This window comes from Hipposideros armiger, unplaced genomic scaffold, assembly GCF_001890085.2.
Source record: "Hipposideros armiger isolate ML-2016 unplaced genomic scaffold, ASM189008v1 scaffold_0, whole genome shotgun sequence".
Classification (NCBI taxonomy): Eukaryota; Metazoa; Chordata; class Mammalia; order Chiroptera; family Hipposideridae; genus Hipposideros; species Hipposideros armiger.
Window position 1 is genome coordinate 11,334,768 of NW_017731350.1, and position 26,026 is coordinate 11,360,793.

Below are 26,026 nucleotides of genomic sequence, written 5' to 3' on the forward strand. Positions count from 1 at the left end.
AACAAAAGGACAGCAACTTGTCTGTTCCCCTTCCCCCAATTCCCCAGCACTGTTCCCATCCCCCCAATTCCCCAATAAAAATCTTTAAAAAAAAACAAAAAAAAACAAACCTGTAAGACCTTTTACCAAAGTGGCTGTACCATTTTATAGTGTCACCAACAACCTATAAATGCTCTGGCCGCTCCATATCCTCACCCAGATTCCGTGTTCCATTTGTAATCTAGCCATTTCAATGAGTGTACAGTGGTACCACAGTGGGATTTTATTTGCATTTCCCTCACAGGTGATATGCTGGGCATCTTTTCATGTTGGCTTATATATTTGATGTATATTATAGAAAGCACAAAATTATAATCACTATCTCCTTGTTATATACTGAATGTTTTATTATATCGTGATCCTCTTTATTTCTACAAATATTCTTGTCTCATACTAATACAGCTAGATTTAGACTATAGCTAATAATTTAGGTCAATATTTTAGCTGATATATATAAATATTTTTAATTCCTTTTTCTTTCAATCTTGGCATGTGCTTAGGTTTCAGGTGTGTTTCTTGTAAACACTATATAGCTAGATTTTATCCAGTCTAACAATCTATGCCTTTTAACAGGTTCAGTCTACTGGCATATATTACAGTGCTTACTCATATATTCAGATTTTTCCACCAGGTATCTTACTCTGTAATTTCTAACCATTCTGCTTTTTCTCATTTTCTTCCTCTTTCTTTGTTAGCCTTTGTTAGATTAAGGGTTTTTCCGCATATACCAATTTAGAAGATATACATTCTATTATTTAATGACTACACTGGAAATTTTAACAGTAAAGTTAATCAATAACTTTACCCTTCTTCCAAATGACATAAGGGCCTTAAAAATGCTGTGACCCATGTTCCCTGTAAAGAATCTGTACCGATGTGGAAAATGAGCTCATTGTTTTTCCTCAGGGCTTATCACACAGAAAAGCACTGGATAAGCACAAATACTTCCAATGCACCACCGTTGCTTTAAATTCTGTGCATGCATTCTAGGCTACATCAACACGAGATGAATAACCTATTAAACGAGGAAATAAACACAATTTATTTCAAGTGAGGAAACATTACCTCCTCCTTGTTGCATAAAATACTGCTCCAAGTTATCGCAGTCGATTTTGGTTCTGCAGAAAATAATTGCTTGATCCATCTTGTGCTCCTTGATTGCCCGCACGGCATACTCTCCCTTCAGGATTTTGATAGCTTCAGACCACATCTCTTAAATACCACAATAACAGAACACAAAACAAGCAAAAAACAGAATTTCAATCTGAAATTGTCATGAATTCACACAATAGACGTACTGCTTAACTCACCTAAAAAACTGCTTTACTACAAGTACCATCAACAAGAACAAGAAATAATAAGATAGGGTGAAATGGTGAGATAATCCATTCACTCATTTATTTTGGTTTCTGTTAATATTTTTGATGCCAGCTTATGGGGTACCAAAAGACCTACAGCCATACCTCTTAGGAGGGAAAAACACACATACACACACACCAATAAACAGAAATATAACCACACAAAACTTTGTTCTTACCTCTCATGGAGAACTAATCCTATTCTGCCTCGCATTAACTTCCCTAAATGCACAATAAATGTTTACTCAGTTATTTTAACCCCGTTAAAATATAAGTAAGGGCCAGCCGAGTGGCTCAGTTGATTAAGAGCTAGCTCAAAAGTGCGAGCTCTGAGCAACAAGGTCGCAGGTTTGATTCCCAGACCAAGCTGAGCTGCCGCTGAGCTGCCAACAGGTGGCAGGGTGCCTTAGCTATAAAAAAACAAAAACAAAACAAAACAAAAAAAAAACCCAAACACACACACACACATACACATATATATATATATATATATATACACACACACACACATATATATGTAATGTACTTTCTAAATTAATCTAAACACCAGAAAATTCATGCTTCCCTCTACGGAATAAAAACTATACATCAAGCTTAGTTAGTAATTTCTTACTCAGCACCTTCCAAATCTCTATTTTACAGTGTGAAGCTAAATTTTAATTCTGTAACCCCAAATATTTCTAAGGTCTCTCAGGTCATCTCTAATTGTAGTATATACTAAGCACAAGTTTTACAAGGAAAAATATATGAAGCAGTAAAAATTTTTATTTTATAAAATGCATTCCCAAACAGTGGGATGATGCATTGTTTTGAATCAGCAGTGTCTCTGCTCCTCTCCAACAAGAGGGCTAGTTAAGCATACCTTATAAATTTGGAGCTGCATATACAACTGAATGAACGCAAAGGAACTCTCTTTAATCAAGACTTCAGATAATCCACCTTCTAGACACTTACCAAAAACCTACCACTGAGTCCAACCATAAACAAATGCCGCCTAACTCTTGTGAACGATCCACTTGAGACCCTAACATCAGACATGCAGCCTAATGGGTTTAATTAAGATCCATCCAGGTTCTCTAAGCACTGTCCCGTATCATGACGTGTCTTCCTATATTTCTGACACATTATGCACCTCAAACAACTGTCTCAGTTCTGCACAGTAATATCATCACTGAAGCAAGATTGAAACTTAGGCTTTTTAAAAACTGATGATATGGAGTTTCAGTTTGGGAAGATGAAAAAGTTTCTGGAGAGGATGGTGCTGATGGTTGCACAGTAGTAACGTACTTAATGCCATCAAACTGTACACTTAAAAATGATTAAACCCAATTTGATCTGAGTGGGTAAGACAGAAGACAGAGGCACATGTAGATGAAAGGTGCCAGTGAGAAAATGGGCAGTAAAGGGTTAACCTTGTCCAAACGGTTGTGGGCAGTAACCTTTAAGCACATGGGATATCCTGCCTGGGGGCCTTGGCCCCTGCTATTTATTCTACACTAACAATGTGATTTATGGTGGGGGCCTTGGGGCAAGCAGCATGGGCTCAACCTCTGGAGGGACTGGAGGCCAACCATCTCTGTAACTCTATAGACACCCTCTTTCCACTCCGACCTTGCTGCTCATTACAGTAACTGCATCTACCTGGCTTCTGATGATTACGTGACGTCACCTGGCCTCTGTGTGTAGGGGAGGTGGGCCATTCTCACATCCCCATTGCAATCATTAGCCCAGTTCTGAAACAGCGTCTCCTACTATCAATCTGGCCTACAAAGGAAAGCCACTACTGGACTTGTGATTCTGGTACCCCTTTCACCAGTACCTAATTACTTAAGTAAATGGTATATCCTCTGGGCCCTCCCACGGAATGTAATTGGCTGGTGGGTCCTCCAGGCTCGCACTCCATAGCCGCTCTAGACTGCTCATTTCTTTGAACTTTTTAATCCCTTGCTTTACTGCTTTCAATGCGAAAAACCAAAAGGTTAAAATGGTAAATTTTATGTTATGGGTAGTGACTCAAAAAATCAATAAACTATTTCTAGAGCATTTCTGTATCTTCCACAAAGCTGTAGCTAAACACCTTTTTCCTTTGTTATCCAATTCTGTGATATGAAGAACTTACATGACATTTCTCCTGGAATTCAGGGCCAATAAAAAACCTGTCAGCAGAGCAATCAGCTGATTTCTGATGATCAATGAGAATTTATAATCTAAAATTCTGTAATTTAGATGCCAGAAGACGAACATCTTAAACTCAGTGATTAATATTCCTCTAAGTTGATTGGAATCAGCCTTCCCCATTTCTTTATTATTTTTGTTGCTTTTACTTTCAGATTTCTGTTCTAATTTTGTAGATCACCTCAAATGCTTCATGAGACTAGCAGGACATAAATTCAATAAAACAACCAATTTCAACACATTTTGTTGATAGTTTTAACCTACCTGGACTGTTAGCACCAGGTCTTGTGTTATCTTTTGCATGTACTTCATCCGTCTACCAAAAGGAAAGGATAAAAAAGGTGTGGGGAATGGTTAAGTAATGATTCAGAACAGGTGTCGTTTTTTTTTTTTAAGAGAGAATTGTATTTACCTTTAGGCAGCATTTCAGATATAATGTCTTTATAATGTATAGGCAAAACTGTTCTCCAGATTCAGAAAAACTGTTTATTAACTGCAGGCTTAAGGCTAATCCATTTTAAATGTAATAATAAAAATGCAAAGGTGGTTTTCAGAATATTGTGTATTCAGAATAAACATATCCTTATTATATAAAAGTAAATCTAATAAAGGGGGAAAATGACAAGATGGACACATAAAATTGATTTTAGGAAAATCAGGCACATCAAGAAGACACTAAAATACTACTAAAAATGGAAATCACTGTATCTGAAGTTAGATCTCTATGTACAGGTAACCCTATTTATAAAACATTGTATCATGGAAAATGATCACAAAAGCACCTTTCTAGAGAGAGAATAAAAGACGAGTCCAGGTCCAGCCGAGTGGCACGTTGGTTGGGAGTTGGCTTCGGATGCTAGCTCTGAGCAACAGGGCCCTGGTTCAGATCCCACATTAGGGCCAGTGACACTGTGCCCTCTACAGCTAAGATGGTGAACAACAGCTCGACCTGGAGCTGGGCTGCCGTGGGTCGCCGGCGATGGCATAGGCTGCAGCCCCTGCTGCAGTGGGCTGCCATGAGCTACAGTGAGTGGATGGCAGTCGGCATGAGCTGCCAAGAGCTGCCGTGAGCAGCCATCCAGTGGCCGGCGACCGATCTGCCTCACGTGGGAAGAGCACAATGATAGCACCAACATGCGCCAGTGAGGCGTCGTCCTCCACAACTAGACTGAAGAACGGGGGGACAGCAACTTGTCTGTTCCCCTCCTCCAATTCACCAATAAAATCTTAAAAAAAAAAAGACGAGTCCATTACTTATTACGTGCCTTAAAGGCCTACCCTTTTCCAGTAAATGTGCTGGTGTCTTAGGTACAGTATCTGGTTGCTTTAAGCATCACTAGGAACCCGGGGTTAAGTTAGTTTAGGAATGCTTTATTATATGCGACTGTTAACACTATAAAGCACTTACCCTAATGTGGTTCTTTCCAAGCCTTTCCCAGAGTTTGTCAGTTTTGGGGTTCACTGGGACAACCACATGGTGTACGGTTTCTGGAACAGAATCTTCTCCTTTTAAATCAACCCATGTGGGAAAATGCATTATCTTCTCAGACAGCTTCTTTACATCAAAAGAATGCAAAGTAGCAGAGCAAACAATCACCTAAGAATAGAAAAATCAAAATTTAGATAAACTTTTATTTTATAGTAATATTAATTCTACCTATGAATACTGATACGGGGCACGAAGTGCGTGAAGTCTAGAACCTAAAGACAAGTTTAAGCCTGACCGTAGCAACAACCAGTGGTGTGAGTTCAGGCAGGTTAATCTCCCTGCGCTTTAGTGCCCTCACTGCCACAGAAATCATGCCATCTGTTCCTCAAGGTCCTACAAAAACTGAGACGATGAAAAGGTTTTGAAGATCTAACATTACAAGCTTTAGATTTATCAAAAACTTATAAACTTACCTAAACTATATTTATCCCCTTCTCTTAAAAGCCTCTACCTATCGAATTCTTTTCTAAGAAAGATGAGAAAAAATAAGAGTAATATTTTAAGAATTACTGAAAAAACAACTGTTTTTCCACAGCTCAAAATATTTTTCCTTCCAATAGGAAACAGTACCCATAGTCTGGAACATACACTCTAAATGCTCTGTAGAAATAAAAAACAAAACTAAGACTTTTTACTTATATCTTCTGTAATACCTACGTCATTTCCTCCTATTCCCTTCTTTATTTCTAAAAGCAGCTTTTAAGATTGTTTCTTTTGTGTGCACTATTTAACCAAGTGATGAAGAAAATGTTTTATAGAGTAGTTAATCAGGAAACACTGAAACAAGATGTAAATTATTGTAAGACAAAGAAAATTAAGCATTAATACATAATGATTATTTACATGTATTTTAAGGTGCATTAGTCATTTTATACCTGAAGTCTTTTTCCATCAGAGGTAATCTGAGGAATCTGATTGTGAATCCTATTTATAAAGTCAGAGTAACCTTGAGAAAGAAGCCCGTCCTGCATGGAAAGCAAGGAATAGTGTAAGTTTTTTTAATCAGTCAAATCTTTCTTTTCTAAAACCAACGTAAAATGTAACTCATACACATACATATCCCCACATTTCCTGAATTTTTATTTTCTATTGGATATTTAACAAGTTATCAATTCAACTTTAAATCCCATGTGACTAAAATATGAAAAAGCTAACAATAAACAATCCAATAATGATACTCTAATATTCTAGAATGAATACAAGAGTTAATAGCTCCTATCACATGTCTTTAAGCATATCATATTAATGTAGAAAACAAGAACAAAAATCTGTGCTAAAAAACGACTTCAACCCATCTTGAAAATAATTTGAAAACATGTCTCAAGAGCATCAAACACAATAATGTCTTTTCACACAGTTCACATTTTGCAACTATGATATAAAGAAATAGTTTCTAATGTGAAAAAATATGTACAAACAAAAATAACTATTTGGGAAGAAAAACAAACCTACATATCTAGTAACAAGAGTGGTTAAATAAATCATGAAGTATCTATATATAAGAAACCATTAGGGGCCGGCTGAGTGGCTCAGTTGTTTAAGAGCTCGCTCAAGAGTGCGAGCTCTGAGCAACAGGGTCGCCGGTTCGATTCTCGGCCCGAGCTGAGCTGCCGCTGAGCTCAGCTAAAAAAAAAAAAAGAAACCATTAGACAGCCTTTAAAAATTATTTACAAATAATGACATGAAATACTTATAATACATTAAAAAAAAGATTTCCTGGGTTCCTCAAAGCTTGATTTCAACTACATAAAATATTTACGTAAATGTAAGGAGTGGATGAAAATATACCAAACTGGTGACAATGATTATCTCTAGGTATTTGAATCATGACTGAATTGTATTTTTAATTCATCATTTTACATATTTTATCTCCAAAATTATAAGCAAACACTTTCAAAAAGCGTAAGTATATTTCAACATACAGCTTCATCCAGGACCAGGAATCTCACTTGAGATAAGTTCAGCTTCCCAGTTGACACCAAATCGTCTAGTCTTCCTGGAGTGCCAACAACTATATCCACCTGAAAAATACCAAAAGGAGCACCTGATGAAAAATGAAGAACTGTTATAATCACCTTAAAATACCAACCAACAAGAGTCTACATGTCATAAAACCTCGCATACTGAAGTAGTCACACTGAACTCTAAGTCTGTAAAAAAAGGAGATACTGATAATGCCATGTTATCAAACTTGTATTTGGGTTGAGATTACTATGAAGAATGTGGCAACTGAATTTGACATCCTTAACTATTACATGTAGTCTAATACATAAAATTTGTATTTTTCAAGTGAAAATCAGATGAATTTATAGGAACTCTGAAATTAAACCAGGATTCAAATCCCAGTTTGACCACTACCCAGCTATGTGGCCTCAACTTATTTACTCTTTTCTAGATTCACTTTCCTTGTTTTTGAAAGGAGTAAACCTTCTGTTTTGCAAGATGCTTGTGATAATTAAGAGATGAGATATGCAAAGGCTGTGATGCCTAGTGTGCTAGGCATTCAATGTATTTGGTTATAGTTGATAATAATGACGATCTGACTACCCAGGAAAATAGTAATTACTACTTGCCAAGTGCTTATAAAGAGCAGGTACGGTGCTCACACTTTACAAGTACTGTATCAATTAATGGCACCATGAAGGTAAACACTACTCATACTGTTCCTATTTTTAAATGAGAAACTAAAGTTTAGAATACAAAAGTCTAAGGCACTTAGATGATACAAGTACTAAGTACCCAAACTGGGATTCAATGGTGATAAAAGGCCTAAATCAAATAAGAACAAGTTTTACTTAGCTTTTTATTATAAATTTTTCAAACATCCACTGAGACAACAGTATGGTAAACTGCCACGCCAGTGCAATGAGCGACATTTTCCACGCTCACCCCACACAAGTTTTCATCAAGCCCATTGGTATGGTGATGAGGAACATGGGCTTTGATGTAAGCTCCACCCAGGAGTTGTAACATCTTGGGCACGTTACTTAATATCCAGTATGAGCCCTCCTCCTAATCTGTAGAGCTGGGGAACAGTGCCATCTCAGAGGGCTATTGTGAGAACTGAGCAAGGAAACGCACGGAAGGTATTTAGCAGTGTGTGGCCCGTTTCTAGAAAGCAGTCAATAAAGGTTAAGTATTTTTAAAGTGCATATGTGGATGTATGTGTGTGAACACAAATAAGGTTTTATATAAAATCATTCAATGAATTATATGTTTTAAAGCTTCTACTCTTTATCGATAGGCATGAAAAATCACTCCTATTCTTTTGTTTTCTCCACGCTAAACTAAAATGTAACTGTCTCCTAACAAATGCATTCCACTAGCCTCATTACTTCAATCTTACCCTTTGAAAAAGTGGAAAACTGTGCTGAATGGACTTTCAACTTGACCCAATGCATTTATATTCCCATGAAAAATAAGACACTTCTGAAGCTATGGTTTCGTTTGTATTGTTCACTATTGTACAAGCAAGTCTCAGTTCAACCTAGAGAATACTGTCTGACAATATGAAGATAAAAATCAGTTCAATGTATTAAGCATCTACTAGGTGCGAAGCAGGGTGGCAGGTGCTGCACACAGCGTGAAGAAAATGCCATTCTGATTCCATGTGTAATATCCCTTTACTACAGGGTTCTAACCCACTCTGTGAGTTTCTGCCCTCCTCAATGTCAATAGGTGGAGTCAGCATGAAAACAGATACAAAGTCTCTCAGATTTGAAAATAAAATAACATCAGTTAGATTGGAAAAGCCTGAGAGATCAACCTGGACGACTTGTATAATGGCACCAACTACTCCATCAGGTCCCTACCGCACCAGGGGCATATGCTGCAACTTTTAAAGACTCAAAGAATTCAACAGCTCTACCCTCTCACTCTGAATCTGACTTCTGCCCCAGCGCAAGACACGCTGGGCTAAGGCTGAGTCAGGAGATGGCGGAAGGTGACGGGTGTAGAGAAGGTTTAAGACAGAAAGAAGAGCAGAAAGAGGGCATGTTAGGCCCCAAGTACAATGACCCTGAATCCTGCCAAGAAAGCTATGGAGTAACAGCGCCTGCACTCTGCCACCGGCTTCAGCCAGCACGCAGTTTTAGGTATGACTGATGGAAGCAGATCTAATTCCCTAAAAGCTCTGTAGCTGGAAAACATGAGTTAAGCAACTTAATAACTTACGGAGGAAATGGATTTGGGTTTAAGGAACACGGACTGGAAATGAACATATTAAATCTCTCTTACAGCCACTAAAATATAACACTAGATAATAACACATTAAAGCGATACTCTCTCTTACAGCAATACTAACAAGTACAGAAACGCGATTCTTTGCTCTTATTATGCCACAGCAGGTCTAATCTAAATCGTCAGCATAAAATTTTGTTTGACGGGGAGCCGATGGCACTGGCGGGAGGACGCATTTATGTGACATGACTCACTACCAGGTGGTTTAGACTGAATGGTCAAGTATTTCGGGAAGGAAATGGGAGGGAAATTTGTAAGGAAAAGGTTATTTCATACATAAAAAATATTTATAAAGGCCCACCTGTATTTGGCTACAAGGAATTGATGAGCAGCTAAGAATTTCTCACACTTCTCTCCCAATAATGAGGATCAGCCTCAGCTCTGTCCTTTGTCATGGTACGCCTGGGCACAGCCTTTAAGACTGCCCCTTACACACAGACGAACTCATCTCCCTCTTACTGGAACCACGTCCAACAGCCTTCCTGCCAAAATTCTATCCTCCTCTGCGATCCACTTTATCTCCATTTCTAGTCTTAACTCCGGTTCTTTTTTAATTATCGCCAAAAGAAATGACTCTTAACTCATGAAAGCAAGAATAAAGGAAATTCTCAGGTGCTCAAAGGTAATCCGAAAAAAAAAAAATCATATATGCTGGAATTTTGCTTGAGGGGTTTGGAAGAGACTTACTGTTCTGTGTACTTTTCTGAAAAGAAAAGGCATACTTGAAAGATGTCTTTGAACAAATATGTACTTTTTTTACTTTGTTTTAATGTCAGCCTCCTTTGATTTTTCTTGAAACACAACACTATATTGCCAAAATGGCCACCCATAATGTTACATTTTTGAAAAATTAAAAGAACTTACCCCATTATCTAAAACAGAGAGCTGATCCCGTGCTGCAACACCTCCAATTATCAGAAGTTCCCTGAAATACAAGAATAATAATGTATAAAAATATTAAAGTGTGCTTTACTGTTTGATTTGCATCCACTTCTTTAGGTGGTGATTAAAGTTAAGTCACAGAGACAGAATCCACGAGGAAAGTCTGGCTTAGGATGGAAACAAAGCACTTCATTTCCAGCAGCCTAACGAAATGCTAAAGCAACTGGCGAGAACGTGAAGCGCGGAGCCCAGGAAGCCTCAACCCTCATCTACGCATCCTTCCACACTAGGAGAATTCCAGGCGCTCCAAAATCACGTTTCAATCTACCTTTTTTAGACGTATGTGGTTATATGGGTATAAAATAGCTCTGAAATAATATATAAACATCAATTTTTAAAAGTTGCCTCTGGGTAGAATAACTAAAAACTGGGTGATGGGGTGAAAGGAGACATCCTTTTCATGAAATATCCTTTTGTGTTGTTTAAATTTTTCTCATTCCAAATACTTCAAAAAAATGTTTAAGCTAAAAAAGACTGCCTTATGTCAAGACAATTCAATGGAGGGAAATAGTCTTTTCAGCAAATGGTGCTAGAACAAATGGATATGCACATGCAAAAGAATGAAGTTACACCTCTCCTTTACACTATACACAAAAATTATGAATTATCAAAATGAATCACAGACCTAAATTTAAGACCTAAAACTATAAAACTCTTAGAAGAAAACATAGGAGTAAATGTTCATGACCGTGGGTTAGGCAAAGTCTCCTTATACACATCACCAAAAACAAAAGCAACAAATGAAAAAAACAGATCAACTGGACTTCATCAACATTAAAAAGCTGTATTTCAAAAAACACTATCAAGAGAGTGAAAAGCCAGCCCACAGAATCGGAGAAAATAGTTGCAAATCATAAATCTAATGTTATACATTCATACATATATATGTATATGTATAACTCTTAAAGCTCAACAACAAAAAGACAAATAACCCCACTGAAAAACAGGCAGGGGATCTGAAAGAAGTTACAAATGGCCAATAAGCACAGGAAAAGACTCTCAACATCCCTACCATATCCTCAAGGCATTCTATCACTGTGTTGTTTCTCTCCCTTCCACACTATCCCCACACTTAATCCTATGCAAACAAAGACTAATTCTCATTGTTAGATCCCTGATCCCTAGCCTAAGGTGTCACACACAGTAGGTATTCAAATAGTTACCAGATGAGTGACATGCATCAACAAAATTAGGAGTTATTTTACTTAAAAACTTTCACTAAGTAACATTTATCCCTGAATAAGTTTTACTTGTGAGAAAGGTCAACGTTAAAAAGATGGGCCTGTGATGCCAATAATTCAAATTTCTGAACTTAGATAGTAGTGATGGCTGCATAACACTGTGGCTTTACTAACAACCACTGTATCCTACACTTTAAATGGTGAATTTTATGGTGTGTGAATTTGTTTCAATAAGTCATTAAAAGTAAAATTAACAAAACCCAAGTGGCAAATCAACTGACAAGGAGGTTTATTTACATGCTATGGCCTTCCTCAAATTAAAAGGGACGGACTGCCACTGAGCAAGGAGCTCCCCAAGTTCGCCCAACGATGGTCTCCCTCTAAGGGTAGGAAGAGCCCTCTCGACAGGGACCAGTCTGAGCACTCGTAGGGAAGAAGGTCACCACTGTGAGACAGGCTGGAGCCAACCCTGCCACGTTCAATTTACCAACGTGCTAGAACTAGAGTAATACATTGTCTATGCAAATGAGGTGATGACTCTAATGAATGAAACACTCCCTTTAAAAGATTAATTTTTACTGATACTGTTTTGCAAACCATGACTCTTCATGTAAGGAACACAGAAAAAAAAATCTCAATTTCTTTTTTAAATCAAACTTACCATTTAAAGTTTTATATAGAAAATAACTGCTAATATCTATCAAAGTTAAATATATTCACACACATGTGTTTATGTATACATACTGAATTTCTACCTCAGTTTTTGTTTACCTTACTCTTCTCTAAAACACCTCAAACCTCGCGACAGCAGACATTTGAGCACAAAAGGAAGCGTTACCTTAATTTAGGATTATCGACATATTTCTTAAACTGCTTGACATTATTCAAAGTCTGTTCAGCCAACTCGCGGGAGGGCTCGACGATGAGCGCTTTGGGGGCGTTGGGGAGAAGCTTGGTCTGTGCCACCTGTGCGTTACCTAAGAGGAGACAACAGATTAGAACACAGTCCAGTCTCCCTTCCAAGTACCTTGTTTGTAAAACAGGAGCACAAACATTCCAATTATCAACATTTTAAATAACAACTGTCAAAAAGTACAGGAGATAAAACAAAACAGAGCTAAGGTTCCTGAAAGGAACTAAGGTTTCTTTAAACCCACTTGCAGTAACTGCAGCTGATATCTATGTTTCGTGATGAAGTCAACTAAGTTATGAGATGCTCTTACTTCCAGTAACTGAAATCGACTGGCAGTACAACAGGTAAGAGCCTGAGCTCTCGAGCCGGTCCTACCACTTACTTGCTCTGTGACCCTAGGCAGGTTACGTCGAGTCCCTACTCCTCACGTTCTGTCTGTAAAGTGGGGGGAGTACCACCTTCATGGTTGTTGTGAAGGTTAAATAATCCGTGTAGAGCACTGAACACGGTGCTGTGGCACTTAATAAGCACACCTTATAAATACTAAACATCATCATCATCATCATCATCATTACTGGGATCCCCAAAATGCCTATGCTGAAACAAAATACCTAGGGATTGTGAATTAAGTTTTGAAGCTGAATTTGACTGAGTGTTAAATAAAGGTGTGTGGCCAAACCACCAAGGGGAGTATACGTAACTGATGCATTAAGAGAGGCCTTGCTTCCTGGGGTTTCCACCACCCGCACCCCTGAAATCCTTCCCCTCAGGCCCAATACCTGTGTGCTGCGACTTGACAATGCAACTATCCGGAGCCTTGGAAAGAGCAACGAAACCATCTTTTGGTGGAAACTTAAATTCTTCTTCACCGAAGTTAAATTTTAGTTCAGCATTCTTGCGGGGAATAAAGGAGAAAATGAAAATTCTTAATCTAACAACAAACTCGCCAATACAAAATGATGCAGATCAAAGTAGCTTATAATCACAGCAGAATTTTTTCTAACTAGGTTCTTCATTACCTTCAAAACACAGGCAGGAAAGATGGCTTGGTTCTTCATATGTGGTGGTATTTCAAATGCCACACCAAGGTCTTTTCCTTAAAAAGAAAAAAAAAGTGAGAGAAAGAAATGGAAACTTCCACATGCTCACACCACTGATCTTCCAGCCTGCCTGCTTTCCTGCTTTCCCGCATGTGACCGAGGATAAACTGCGCTGCTGAAAGCCGACCTCTTCACTTTTTTACTCAGTCCTGAAACTGTCCCCACTCTCCCTCTACATTTCTAATTATTCCCTTTCTACTGGATCGCTTCCATTACACACTTCAACTAGACACTCCATGGCATGCAAACATCCCATAATAGCTCCCATACTAAAACACAGATAAATTTCCTTGAACCCACGTGTTCCTCCATTTAGCTTCTATTTTCCCCTCCCTTTTGCAGTAAAACGCCCTGATTCCCATCTTCACTGTGTCCAATTTCATTCCATTCTCTGTTGAACTGATTCCCAGCCAGGCTCCCCGCGTTCACCCCTTGCTCCACTCAAACGCCCGTCAAGCTCATGGCCAGGTCCAGGGCTTACTTCTCACTCCTCAATCTTCCCAGACTGGACTTGTCAATGGCACTGGACACAATCTGATTGCTCCTTCTCCTTCAAATGCTTCCTTCACCTGGACTGCAGGACCTGAGTCTCTCGATTCTCCTCCTCCTTTCTAGCTTTCCTCCTCCATCTGCTGGATTCTCCTGTTTGCTGACTTCTAACCACAAGAATACCCCAGGCCTCAGGTCCCTCCTATTCCCGATCTACTCTCCCTAGGTGATGTCATCCAGTCCTGTGGCTTTAATTATCATCCCAAAGATACACCTCCCATCCTGACGCCACCGCTGAACTCCTGACTTGCACATTTAATTACATACTTGATTTCACCACTTAGATGCCTACTAAGTGTCTCAAACTTAAAATGTCCCAAATAGAACGTCTAGCATCCAACTGGTTCCCTGCCTACTGCTACCACCCATCCACCACACACCTGCCAGCTGATTTTCAACACAGAAGCTATAATGTTTCTATTAAACTGAAGACAGATGATAGCAATTCTTTACTCAAAACCCTACCGGCTTCCAATCTCACTCAAAATAAAGAATCTGTATCTCAGCCCACAAGGCCCTACACAGCCTGGACTCTCTACCTCACTGAACGAATGCTCCACCACCCTGCTCCATGCTCGGCGTGCTCCAGCCCCACTGGCCTCCTCACTATTACTCAAGTTCCCCAAGCACACTTTCATCTTAGGGCCCTCTGCCTGAAACTCTTCTAAGATATCTGCATGACCCACCACCCACCGAATTCAGATTTCTACTCAAATATCAGCTTATCAGGAAAGCCTTCTCTAACCATCCTGTATAAAACAGCCATCACTCCCCATTCCCTTACTCTGATTTACACTCTCCTTCAGCGCACCTGTGCCCACCTAACACAGGGCATCTGTCTCTCTCCACCAGTAGGTAAGCCCCACAGATATAAACATGTTTGTCTCCTCCTTTTTCTGCTGACTCTCCAGCGCCTGCCAGGGTGCCTGGCACATAGCAGATGCTCAATAAGCATTTGTTCACAAGAAAAACAGGGACGGAGGCAGAGGGACTGAAGAAGAAGGTGAGAGGATTTTTAAAAATCACAAATATTGGGTAACACATATCTTCTCTAATGAGATGATCCACAGAAAGCTTACCATTTTTGGAGAATTTGACTTGCCCTTTGTCTATATCTAGGTAACATCCAATGGTATCATGCATAGTGAATTCCTAAAAAAGCAGAAAGTCAAGTGCTGATAATACAAAAGAATATCGTCAAGTTAATAGTTCAAATACATCTGCATCAAAAGTATGTGTTAGTGTTTCAAAATAATTCCTTGCAGCTCTAATGTAGGTGTTAGAAATGCCTATTATAGCGTTTCATACGTAATAGTGGAAGTGGCTTTTTAGAATCGACATGACTTTGGACTCACCAGAACAAGTATATTTAGATTCACTATGATTAAAAATAAGAAATCAGAATAACATATATACTAAAGTCAAAGCCAAAACCAAAATGGGGTGAAAACAGAACACAAAGTAATATACTTTGGAGGGGCTAAATAAATTTTGTAACATTTCTTCACTGAAGTCCAAACCTGAACTATCTGTGGAAAACATTCACAAAATCCACCTGAATCTGACAATCATTTCTATACCCTGTCATGTCATGAGTGATCAAGTACGCAAGAAAGCTTACTAATGCTGTAAGTCAATAATAGAACTTACCTCTCCATAATTATCAAACTGTTTATTATGGGATTTCTTTCCTGTTCCACCAAAGCCAAACCCAAACTTGTCCGTGCCTAGATTTAAAAAATATTTTATAAGTGAGGTAAGAGTAAATATACAATTAAAATTTTATAAATATGAAACTAAAAGCCCGCAAAAGAAACTTGCAAACTTACAGTAACTTAGAGCGTCTGTGCAGTGCTGTATGGTGTGTACTCCTGCATGCTAACTCCTCTAACTGCCCTCACATCCTTAACCCCTTCCTCCTGATTTTACACTGCTCTACATTTTTTTTGGTACTTTCAATCTTTTTTGGAATGGGTTGGTATGCAGATAAATATTTGATTTCCATGTCTCTACAATATAAACTTTATATGGTTAAGTTTATTATTTTGCTCCTTATTATAAAACAATGTTAACAATTCACAAACATAAATCAATAGATTCAATTTGTCTTAGAAACACTTACCCAGGTCTAAGGAAGCCTGCATGGAAGACCAGCCAACTCTGCATAAGCCTTGGTCGTGACAGGACACTTCGTAGTAGTGTTTGCCTACAAGGGCGAAATACTTTAGGATCTCTAGAAATCACACACATGGATTCATTTACCATGAAGCCACTTTCCCATTGTTTCTGAATTACAATTGGTATGACCCAAATGAAGAATTGTAGGTCTTTGTGCAACATTAAACACCTTCTCAGGTCCCTGAGTTAAAGCTATGTGAAGAACATTCATGCTGTAGTGCATGACCGCAGAAGCTTACACAAGGGCGAGTGCTGTTTGCGCACCTTTTGTTAGTCCTTTGGTGGCCCGACATCCATGCCACTCCTTCACTTCTCTGCTTTGACAGCAAAGGCCATCTGACCCAATGGCTGCATTTGGGAGAAACACAGAAAACCACGTCAGTACAGATTATATCCATCATGCATTCCGAAGTAAGGACCGCTCAGGCTCACTAATAAAGTAATTCCTTCACTTGTTGCAGCATGCCAGACACTGAGACATGCTGATTCCTGAGTGACAGTGCTATCTTCCCCATCGGTGATGAACGGCCCTTGGTCTTCCCCTGCAGGGCCTCAGCCACGCTGGGGACTTGTTACTGTACTGTCACGTGTTCACTGGGACAAGATTTTACTGCAATATGTCTAGAAAGCAATCAAAAGAGCACCTAATCTGACTTGCACTAATAGTAGCTGAGTCACTAACACAAATGTGTTTAGAAAACTATTCTATAGTCTTTTTTTTTTTTGACATATTTTATTCAAATACCAGTCTGATCACACATGGCCCAAGAACATTCAAACAATAAACCCAAAAGACACAGATGTTAATGAGAGGTCTTCAAACATGATAGCCAGTGATGCCACGCTTGCTATGATCTCGCCAACATAAAACCACATCCACCTCTCAGTGGCCACCAAACCATTCAGCAGAGCTTCCTTAACTGCGAGCTGTTTGAAGCTACCAGTTTGAGCGCTACTGACTATTTTTTTCAAGCTCTGAATAGCTGTATTCAGCAGGGTTCTCAGCAAGGTTTGGAGGAACCAGCTCAACCTTGGCATAATGCCAAAATGTGGCCAATCGAGGCTTCAAGCAAGTCACAGCAGCGTTTACCAGCGCCGGGGCCTTCTCTGCGAGGTTACGGACAAACTGGGCCATGGTTCTAGGATGGAAAGTCCGTGCACTCCTTCTATAGTCTTTTTTTTTTTTTTTTTTTTTTTTTTAAGATTTTTATTGGGGAATTGGGGGGATGGGAACAGTGCTGGGGAATTGGGGAAAGGGGAACAGACAAGTTGCTGTCGTTTTGTTCTTCAATCTAGTTGTGGAGGATGTTGCTTCACTGGCCCAAGTTGGCACCATCATTGCGCTCTTCCCTGGCGAGGCAGATCAGTCGCCGGCTTCTGGACAGCCGCTCACTGCGGCTGCTAGCCGCTCACGCTGGCTGCTGGCCACACACGGTGGCTGCTGGCCACACACGGTAGCCCATGGCAATCCACTGCCACAGGGACTGCAGCCCACGCCGTCACCGGCGACTCATAGGCAGCCCAGCTCCAGGTTGAGCTGTTGTTCAGCATCTTAGCTGTGGAGGGCAGTGTTACTGGCCCTCATATGTGGGATCCGAACCGGGGCCCTCTGGCATCCCAAGCGAGTTCTTAACCATCGCGCCACTCGGCCGGCCCTATAGTCTTTTAAAGAAAGGGATACTCAGGATGACGCAGCACCCACTCATTAAGACTTGTTGCTCTGATTTTATGCATAAATTAGGGCTTGAGCAAATGCTACACTAAAAAAACAAACAAACCAAAAAACAGGAACTGTCTCTTGCTTAGTCCCTGATTCATGGATCCAGGAACCATAAAGGGAAAGCAGGAAAAAGCACGGATAAACCTGTAGTTGTTACATTTTTCACTTCACTTATTTAAAACTAAACTACTTATTCAAAGTATAAATCTTACTCATAAGGGTACTACATTACATAAAACTTCGAACTTTGCAAAACCTTCTCTAGCAATGACAAATCCTTAAAATTTTTATATTTAAAATTCTTTATGCATGTATACAGATATAAACTTTAATATAAATTAGGTATCATATGGTGGAGAGGGGAAGTCTGGGGTTTTTCTTTATTTGCTTTTGGCATTTCTCATGCCCACTCCACCTTTCTCTGCATCCTGCTTTTCTTCCTCAACACCTGCTGAAAATTCCTCCAAGTCAACTCTGTTCCTGACACTTATCACTCCTGACAGTTCTACAAAGTCCTGACTCATTCTTGAAATGGCCTAACAGTCCTTGGATACACCTAGTCTTTGTTAGCCATTCACTTTGTTGGCGGTTTTTATCATTACAAATAATGCTGGATCAGAAAGGTTTGTTATATATCCTTGCATACTGGCACTTTCATTCCAATGGGCTAGACCTTCGGGGGAGGGGGCGTAATATACATAAATATATAAATATATTATATATATATATATATATATATATATATATATATATAAAATTTTAATAGGTAATGCCAAAATGCTTTCCAGAAAGGCAATAATTCATAAGTCAGTCATCACTCTTTTGGATTTTTGCCAATCAGGTGGGTATAACTTTAATTTCCATTTCTCTACTTCCTGTAACCTTGATCTCTGCATATTTACTGCCATTTGGAGAGGCTCTTCTGTGAACTTCATATTCATATTCTTTGCCCATTTTGCATATTGGCTTTATCTTTCTTATGAAAACAGGTAGCACTTTATCTGCCATCTACATAAGGACCACTTCCCAGTTTATAGGAGTTCTTTATCTTTCATCAGTGTTGCAAGTATTCTTTCTGTATTTATTTTTCATCTATTGACTTTTTCCTGTAATGTCTTTTCCATCTATATATTGTATTTTTAAATTTTATACAAATATATCTAATATTTTCTTCTACAATTTCTGAGTTTCCCATTTGAGTTTGGAAAATTTCCCCATCCCTAAACTATAAATGTAGTTTTCTACATTTAATTTGATATCTATCTATCTATCTATCTATCTATCTATATAACTACATAGAGGACTTTTTTCTGATGATAAGTCAATCTAGTATTGCTCCAGATGGATCATCAGTCACGTCAGTGCCCTCACTGAATAAGTTATCCTTTTTCCCACTAAAATGAAGTAGTATTTTTTTCTACGTATCACCTTTTCATATACACTGGGATCTATTTCCACCATATTCCACTAAGCTATTTGTCTGTTCCTACGTCAGTACTAAACAGTTAAACTACAGTGACTATATTCTAATACTGTCTTCCAAATCTTCATTAACTATTCTCTTTCATAAATTTTCTTGATATTCTCAGGTATTATTAAAAACAAGTTTCTGAATTACAAATGAGCTGTAAAATCTATCCACTTACCAAAAGCAGATCCTCTGTCGTATGGGTTCATCTGCCATTTGTTGAGCACTAAACAAATTAAAATAAGAAAAGTTACCCACAAACATGAAATTGAAAACACTACCAAAACTAAAGCAAATAGTTTGTATTTTATATGATACCTTAATTCCTCTAAATTCAATACAGTTTTACACATTGTTTGGAACGTCCAAGTAAAAGTGTTTTTATTAGCGGCAACACTGAAATTGAAAGCTGAAACATGGGAAAGATGACAAACACTGGCCCACCTGGGGCTTTAGCCTTTCTCCTCACTGGCTTCAGTGCCCTTGGCATTAGGTGGCACTGATCTTTGTCCTAACTCTGCGGGCACTGATAAAACGCGTGCTGGAAACTAAATAAGCTGACTTCAATCATAATGAAAATAACTGACCAACATCTCAAGATCAAATTATCATTTTATCATAATTTAAAGGAAAGGATCTCCTTTATCTTAAATAATTCAGTAGCACATTCAAAAATCCTATTTTTTTTCTCCTTACTTTTGTGGGATCAGCATTTTCCTTTTCTAAAACATCTTAGTGGTATATGGATAACCAAAGAATCCTGATAGCTATAGATAACTCAACATATTTTCAAGCCCAACTTCCCACTCAAGGTAGAAATCTTTTCTAGATTATTTCTGGTCAAACACTATCTATCATCAGCCTAACCACTTTGAATGATGGCAAAGTAACTTCCTCTTAAGGTTCCCTCTCCCACTGTTGGCTTAATCTCTACCTACCCGGAAGTACATAAGTTAAACAGAAACCTCCATCTGGATTATTTCTAATTAGTACTGGGCCTACTTTCTAGAACAATTAGTTTCTCTCAAGTTCCCTTCAATGATTTAACTTTGTCTCTTACTTGTGTCTCCATGTTTAAAAATCCAATTTCTTTATTCCTTATAGGATATGACTTTTGGAACCACGGCCATTCTGGTTACCCTCCTCTGGAAGCATTCTCTTTTATAACCATACATAGATGATGCTTTATACTTGTTACAAGTTCTGAAACTATTTTTGAATAGGCCAACAGTCCAAGGAGTTGATATCCATTATCTATCTCACAATTTATTTACAAATGAGGTCATTCTATGAAGTCCGAAACATTGTTACTTTCAAAGTACTGAGAAGAAATTGTTGATTCGGCAAATTGCCCTCCACTTAAACTTGCAACTTTGTCACAATCCTGCTTTGTATTATGAAACAAAAGACTTAAAATATGAAATAAATGTTAAAACAAAACCATACACTACTCAAGATAGAATGGAATTCAGAAACCATTTAATCAAAGCAACATAATTTACAGATGAGGAAATTGATATAAGATTGTTCATGGCACAGACAGGACCAAAAACCCTAGTAAAGGACCAATCTCCATGTAGATAGGGCTAAAAATAAAAAACTGATTTGAAAATTTATACTTTACAGTTTAACTTCTTGGGCTCCTCCTTTCTCATCTTAAAGGTAAATGTGTGCCTCTCTTCCCCGTAAAAGGCATATTTCCCACCATGATGAGTTTTTACTCCATCAATTATTTGTAAAATACTGCTGTAAAACATTGTACTAACTTACTTCAGTATTAGGCACAAAAAGTTATCATCAAGTTAATAAAAATATTAAAATAACTAAATATGTTTCAAATTTTGTTTTCTCAAAAAGGGCGCTATTAGTATTTTAGGAGGGACCTTTTACTGTCTATGCTCTATATGACATTTAGCATCTGTTTCCAGTGCAGCAAATGCCAATACCACACCCCCAGATCTTCATAAAAACACATAGCCAAATCTCACATCTGTAAATGCCAGGGATGAGAATTACTAATTCATACAAAAGAAAAATATTAATATGCAAAAATTACCTGAAGCACCAGTTTTAATTGTTGTTTTTCCTTTTTTGCCTTCCTGCTGGTCTTTCAGAGTTTCATAAACTATCTGGATAACAGGGATGCTGAAAGCCTATAAAAGAAACAATAATTCTCTATATTCGCATTCAGATATTAATGACAATTTAATAATCAATACAAATTACAAATGTTATCATGCACTTTAAGTAATTACGCATATTCCAGATTGCTGCTCCAATTTCATTTGCCCAAACACAAAATACCAGTCAGGTAATAATAAGAGAGAGTTGACTGAATGAAGGAAACAGTAGCCAGCTGACAGCCCCAAATCATAAGGAATGGGGTTCTGCAGACTGAATCTAAACTAAGGAGGAAAAACACCATCCAGCCTGACAAACTGGTTCCCTAGTTTAGGGCAACCTCTCTTTGCAACTTCTTTATTACTAGAGCCATTGTATTAAAATTCCAAAGTGAATATAAATACTAAAGACACTGTAGCTATCTCCAAGACCAGTTTAAAACTACATTATTAAAGTCATACTCTTAGAGATGTTATTTCAGAATTAGCTGGCAACAAAAATATCATTCTCAGTGGCAAACAATCAATTCTTTACATTTTGGAGGTTGTTTAACTATTTCAAAGTAAAAACTACTTTAAAAATCAACTCTTTACAAAGTCAATTTAAATTTATTACTTACACCAGTTTTTCCACTTCCTGTTTCTGCAGCCTAGAAGGGGGGGAGGAAAGTGGATTTCATAGTTTAAGTTGTCAATTAAGTCAAATTAATGTGATACCATGTAGAAATCTTTAATACATGACTAGTTCTCTTTATTTTCAGTGTCTCTAGCTTACTCAGGTTTCCTTAGTCAATTCTACCTACTGCCAGTCTTGTCACTTCTCTCCCATTTCCTCAAACATCTGTTTTCCCCTTTCTTTTCCCATTGCTACTATTTAAATCTAAAGCCTCATTATTTTGACCTAGATTGTTACAAAAGTATCCTAACCGTATCTAGTCTCTCAGAGCTATGCTACAAGCTGATACCACATTAGTCTTCATAAAAAACACAATTCTAACCATGTAATACATCCCTACTTAAAAGTTTCCAATGATCTCCACTGCCACAAATACCCAATTCTTTAACACCGACACTTGAGAGAGAGCCCAAATAACCTGACCCATTACATATTTACCATCTAACTCAAGGTACGCCCCACCAGACACGCATATTTTATGCTTCCATCAAATTGAACTACTCCGGGATCACATTCTCCATTCTCCTACCCAGTTTTTGCTGAGGAGCTCTCTACCTAGAGATCATTCCTCTTTCATCTTCCCTTGTCCAAAATCTACTTCCTCCAATCAGAGCCCCATATGGTCCCTCATCCGGGAGGATAAATGGACCCACGCTTGAATGCTATTCTACTCTGATCCCTTACAAAGGTGCAGCGTTCTCTTCTATGACATTTATCTGTGTACATCTCACCATGCTCCTGAGTTTAAGCTCCTCAAGGACAAAACCTGCACCTTACTCACCTGTGTGTTCCCCGTAACTTCTACCTAACACTTTGAGCACAGTACATGTATCATAAATGTTTGTGAATAAATAAAATTAATTTGGTGAAAATGTCATTTTTAAGCCTATGGACCACTTAAAGTAGTTCATAAACAGCCCCAGAATTGCGAACCCCTAGCTCCCAACCACCTCGCCAAATTTAAACATACCATAAGTACATCACCTCCTCCTAGGATCAATGGGATAGATTCAGCCTGGATATCAGTGGGGAGACTAAAAGAATCATATTTTGAAAAATTTAGTTAGTTAAAAAAAAAAAATCACCTAAGCTAATTAAGGCATGTTAAACTATAAACCTAACAGCGAATTTGATTTGGTAAATACTACCAATCTTTTTCAACTAGAAGTATACCGAAGTTTAAAAGGAAACTCTATAGAGAATCACAAGAAAAACTTCACTTACTCAACAAGACCAAAAACATACTTGATAAAATAATTTAAATTATGAAGCATTATTGTCGCAGGTACATTTAAGCTTTGTGTACTTACAGCCAATCCATCTCTTCCACAGCTTGTGCAATCTCAGGCATAACACCCATCTCTGAAAACAAAATTTAATTTTAAAAAACTACACACATTAAACTTAAATCATATTGCTCTTAAAATTACCGTTCATGTAACAGAGAATAGGCTTTGAAAAATAGCTCATTTTATAGAATACGTCCTGTGTGTGGCACTACTAAGTTTTGGAGCAAGGCTCAGTCACTAGCAGTGTTACCTTCGGCAAGCTATAAACCTGTTTTCTATACACAAAATGAGGCTAATATTACCTACCTTATAGAGGTATAGGAAGATTACAGATAATACATAATACATTTGGCATATAGCTGTCACTTAATACATAGTAGCCGCCGGTGTTTCCTTCCTGTGACCAATGAAAAATCTGCCAGAGTTAGAGATGAGGGTTCTAGACCAGCATATCTTGGTTGCTTCATCTAGAGATAATGTGGAATGCATGTGTCTTGGCGATTCGAGAACCATGTGAATACCCTCAGGGATCTGAGAAGAGTGAACAGGCAAGTGGAGACAGCCCACATTTACCGGGAGCCATAGTGAAACTCGGGTTAACTGAAAAAAGAGGAGCCAGTGGTGAACAATTGGGTAACTGGAAATGTAAGTTGAAGAACTACTCTGTTCTTCATTGTTCTCATACTGAAATAATTCTACTTCAAAGCCAGTAGTAAATGAATAGCTTGGATATTTCTGATTGAATTTTCACATTTTTATCATTTCTAAAATGAACTATACAGGGTAATTACATAGTTATTGGATTACATAAACCTCCATCCCACAGAAGTGATTTTTTAAAGTCTGTATTTATAAAAAAAAATGCAGCTTTTATTATTTTTATGACAGAAGTATATATTCCTATTTTTAAAAATTACAATACTCAAATATTCCCAAGCCCAGAAATAACCAACTTGGGAATTTTGTATTTCTGGTAATTGACAAAAGGCATAAATCTACAAATTGGATACAAATCCATTGCAAAAGTAGCTTTTTCTTTGCATCAGGTGAGAAGAATCATACTAGCAAATACACTAAAATTTTATATAGTAAACTAGTTAATGTAAACATTGATGGCACGTGCAAATATAAAAATCTTCTTCAAAAAGGAAAGCCCTTCTGCCTCTAAATCTCCACAGGAAAATCCAGAGATCGAAAAACTAATCAAGATCTAATATAGTAATATATCCAAGCACACCTTTCTAAATATTGTCCCCGTTAAGAGTCTGATTCTGTCTCCTAAAACGCAAACTGCTTGAACAAAGGGAGTGATGGTCTCAAATATGCTGCATACAGAATAATGTACTGCAAGTTGAAGCTGCTTGTGAAACTGTTATTAAATCGCAAGCAGAAACCACAGGCTGCTTTCAGCACATTCTAGACAACTTCTTACTCCATTCTGGTCATGCTCTCTGCATGTTTGCTTTGAAACTATATGTTCTTTAAATTTAACATTTTTAACGCTTAAGGAAAAAACCGGAATATTCATGTTCTTTAATTCTACTTTTGTCTTTATTTCGTATCACAGACTCTTCTAGTCCTTTACCCTAACATTCCTGAAATTCGTGCATGACTCCCAAAGAAGTGACCCTACGAAATGACAACCTGGAACTGCCCTACCCGCTTTGGCTCTAAAATCTTGTTTTAGGAGAGTTGGGAAAAGAAAATCAGCTATCAAAGAAACTGGCCCTTGCCTCCTAGTAGAAGATGCAACAACCATCAGGAATCCTCTCATGACTAAAATTTTGGAATTCCTAATAGTCTTAATGGAAAAAAATGGAGAAAGTATACTACTGCATTATAACATCTGAAGTCATCTTAATAGGTTAAGAACATTAAAAGACAGTCGGCCTGAATTGATACATTTGTTGCTATATAAAAGCATCACGTGTAGTATATATAAAACTTATTGCAGCTTCCTAAAATGGTGGATGTATAAACGGAGGATGATAATGGAAGGAGGGAAAAACTACGGTTGAGTTCAATTCCTGTTTGGAATAAAGGAGGGTACCATACAGAAGGTAAATAATTATTCTTAAAAACGTAAGCTGGGCTCGTGTGTATGAGTTTGAAAACGCTTTCCCAATAGCTTCACTATTTAACGTGAATGTTGATACAATTTAGTGCTGATCCACAAGAAATAAATACCAGGTTTATGCCTGGGAATTTTATTTTTGGAAGGTCCTGAAAAAAAAACCGGACCAAAAAGGCAGGCTGGTCCTCTTCCCGGCTGAGCCCTCCCCACGCCCTGCTGCTCGTCCGCCTGGACGAGTCCCCCTCGGCCGCCGGCAGAAAAAGGCTCCCTGGCAGCACTCCGGCGTCCGACCCAACGCGCAGCGGGCCGGGGACCCGAGACCGGCTGGAGCAGCGCCGCCGCATCCTCGGCGCAGCCGCGGGTCCCCGGGCAGGTCGGCCGGGCGCAGACGGCAGGAGAGAAGGCGCGGCGCGGAGGCCCGGCCCGGCCCGCGGCTGCAGGGACGGCGCCAACCGCACCGCGGAGCGCGCGCACCGGGCCTCTCGGAGCCGCCGCCGTGGACAGCGCCCTCCGGCG

General features: G+C 38.6%; 1 protein-coding gene and 1 pseudogene across 1 annotated transcript in view; both read right to left on the bottom strand.

Moving 5' to 3' along the window:
* Positions 1-26,026, bottom strand: part of DDX1 (DEAD-box helicase 1) — a 32,205-nt gene that overhangs the window by 5,907 nt on the left and 272 nt on the right. The window contains exons 2-19 of the mRNA XM_019656381.1: positions 23,458-23,509; positions 23,118-23,181; positions 22,092-22,121; positions 21,408-21,504; positions 19,530-19,577; positions 16,428-16,511; positions 16,108-16,191; positions 15,636-15,712; positions 15,065-15,137; positions 13,356-13,432; positions 13,116-13,230; positions 12,262-12,400; positions 10,165-10,225; positions 6,984-7,082; positions 5,937-6,026; positions 4,981-5,169; positions 3,837-3,888; positions 1,105-1,251 (exon numbers count right to left, since the gene is read on the bottom strand). Coding sequence (XP_019511926.1) covers positions 1,105-1,251; positions 3,837-3,888; positions 4,981-5,169; positions 5,937-6,026; positions 6,984-7,082; positions 10,165-10,225; positions 12,262-12,400; positions 13,116-13,230; positions 13,356-13,432; positions 15,065-15,137; positions 15,636-15,712; positions 16,108-16,191; positions 16,428-16,511; positions 19,530-19,577; positions 21,408-21,504; positions 22,092-22,121; positions 23,118-23,181; positions 23,458-23,509 — 1,578 coding nt within the window. The remainder of the gene's footprint in view (positions 1-1,104; positions 1,252-3,836; positions 3,889-4,980; positions 5,170-5,936; positions 6,027-6,983; positions 7,083-10,164; positions 10,226-12,261; positions 12,401-13,115; positions 13,231-13,355; positions 13,433-15,064; positions 15,138-15,635; positions 15,713-16,107; positions 16,192-16,427; positions 16,512-19,529; positions 19,578-21,407; positions 21,505-22,091; positions 22,122-23,117; positions 23,182-23,457; positions 23,510-26,026) is intronic.
* LOC109390232 (ATP synthase subunit g, mitochondrial pseudogene) lies at positions 16,981-17,320 on the bottom strand (annotated as a pseudogene).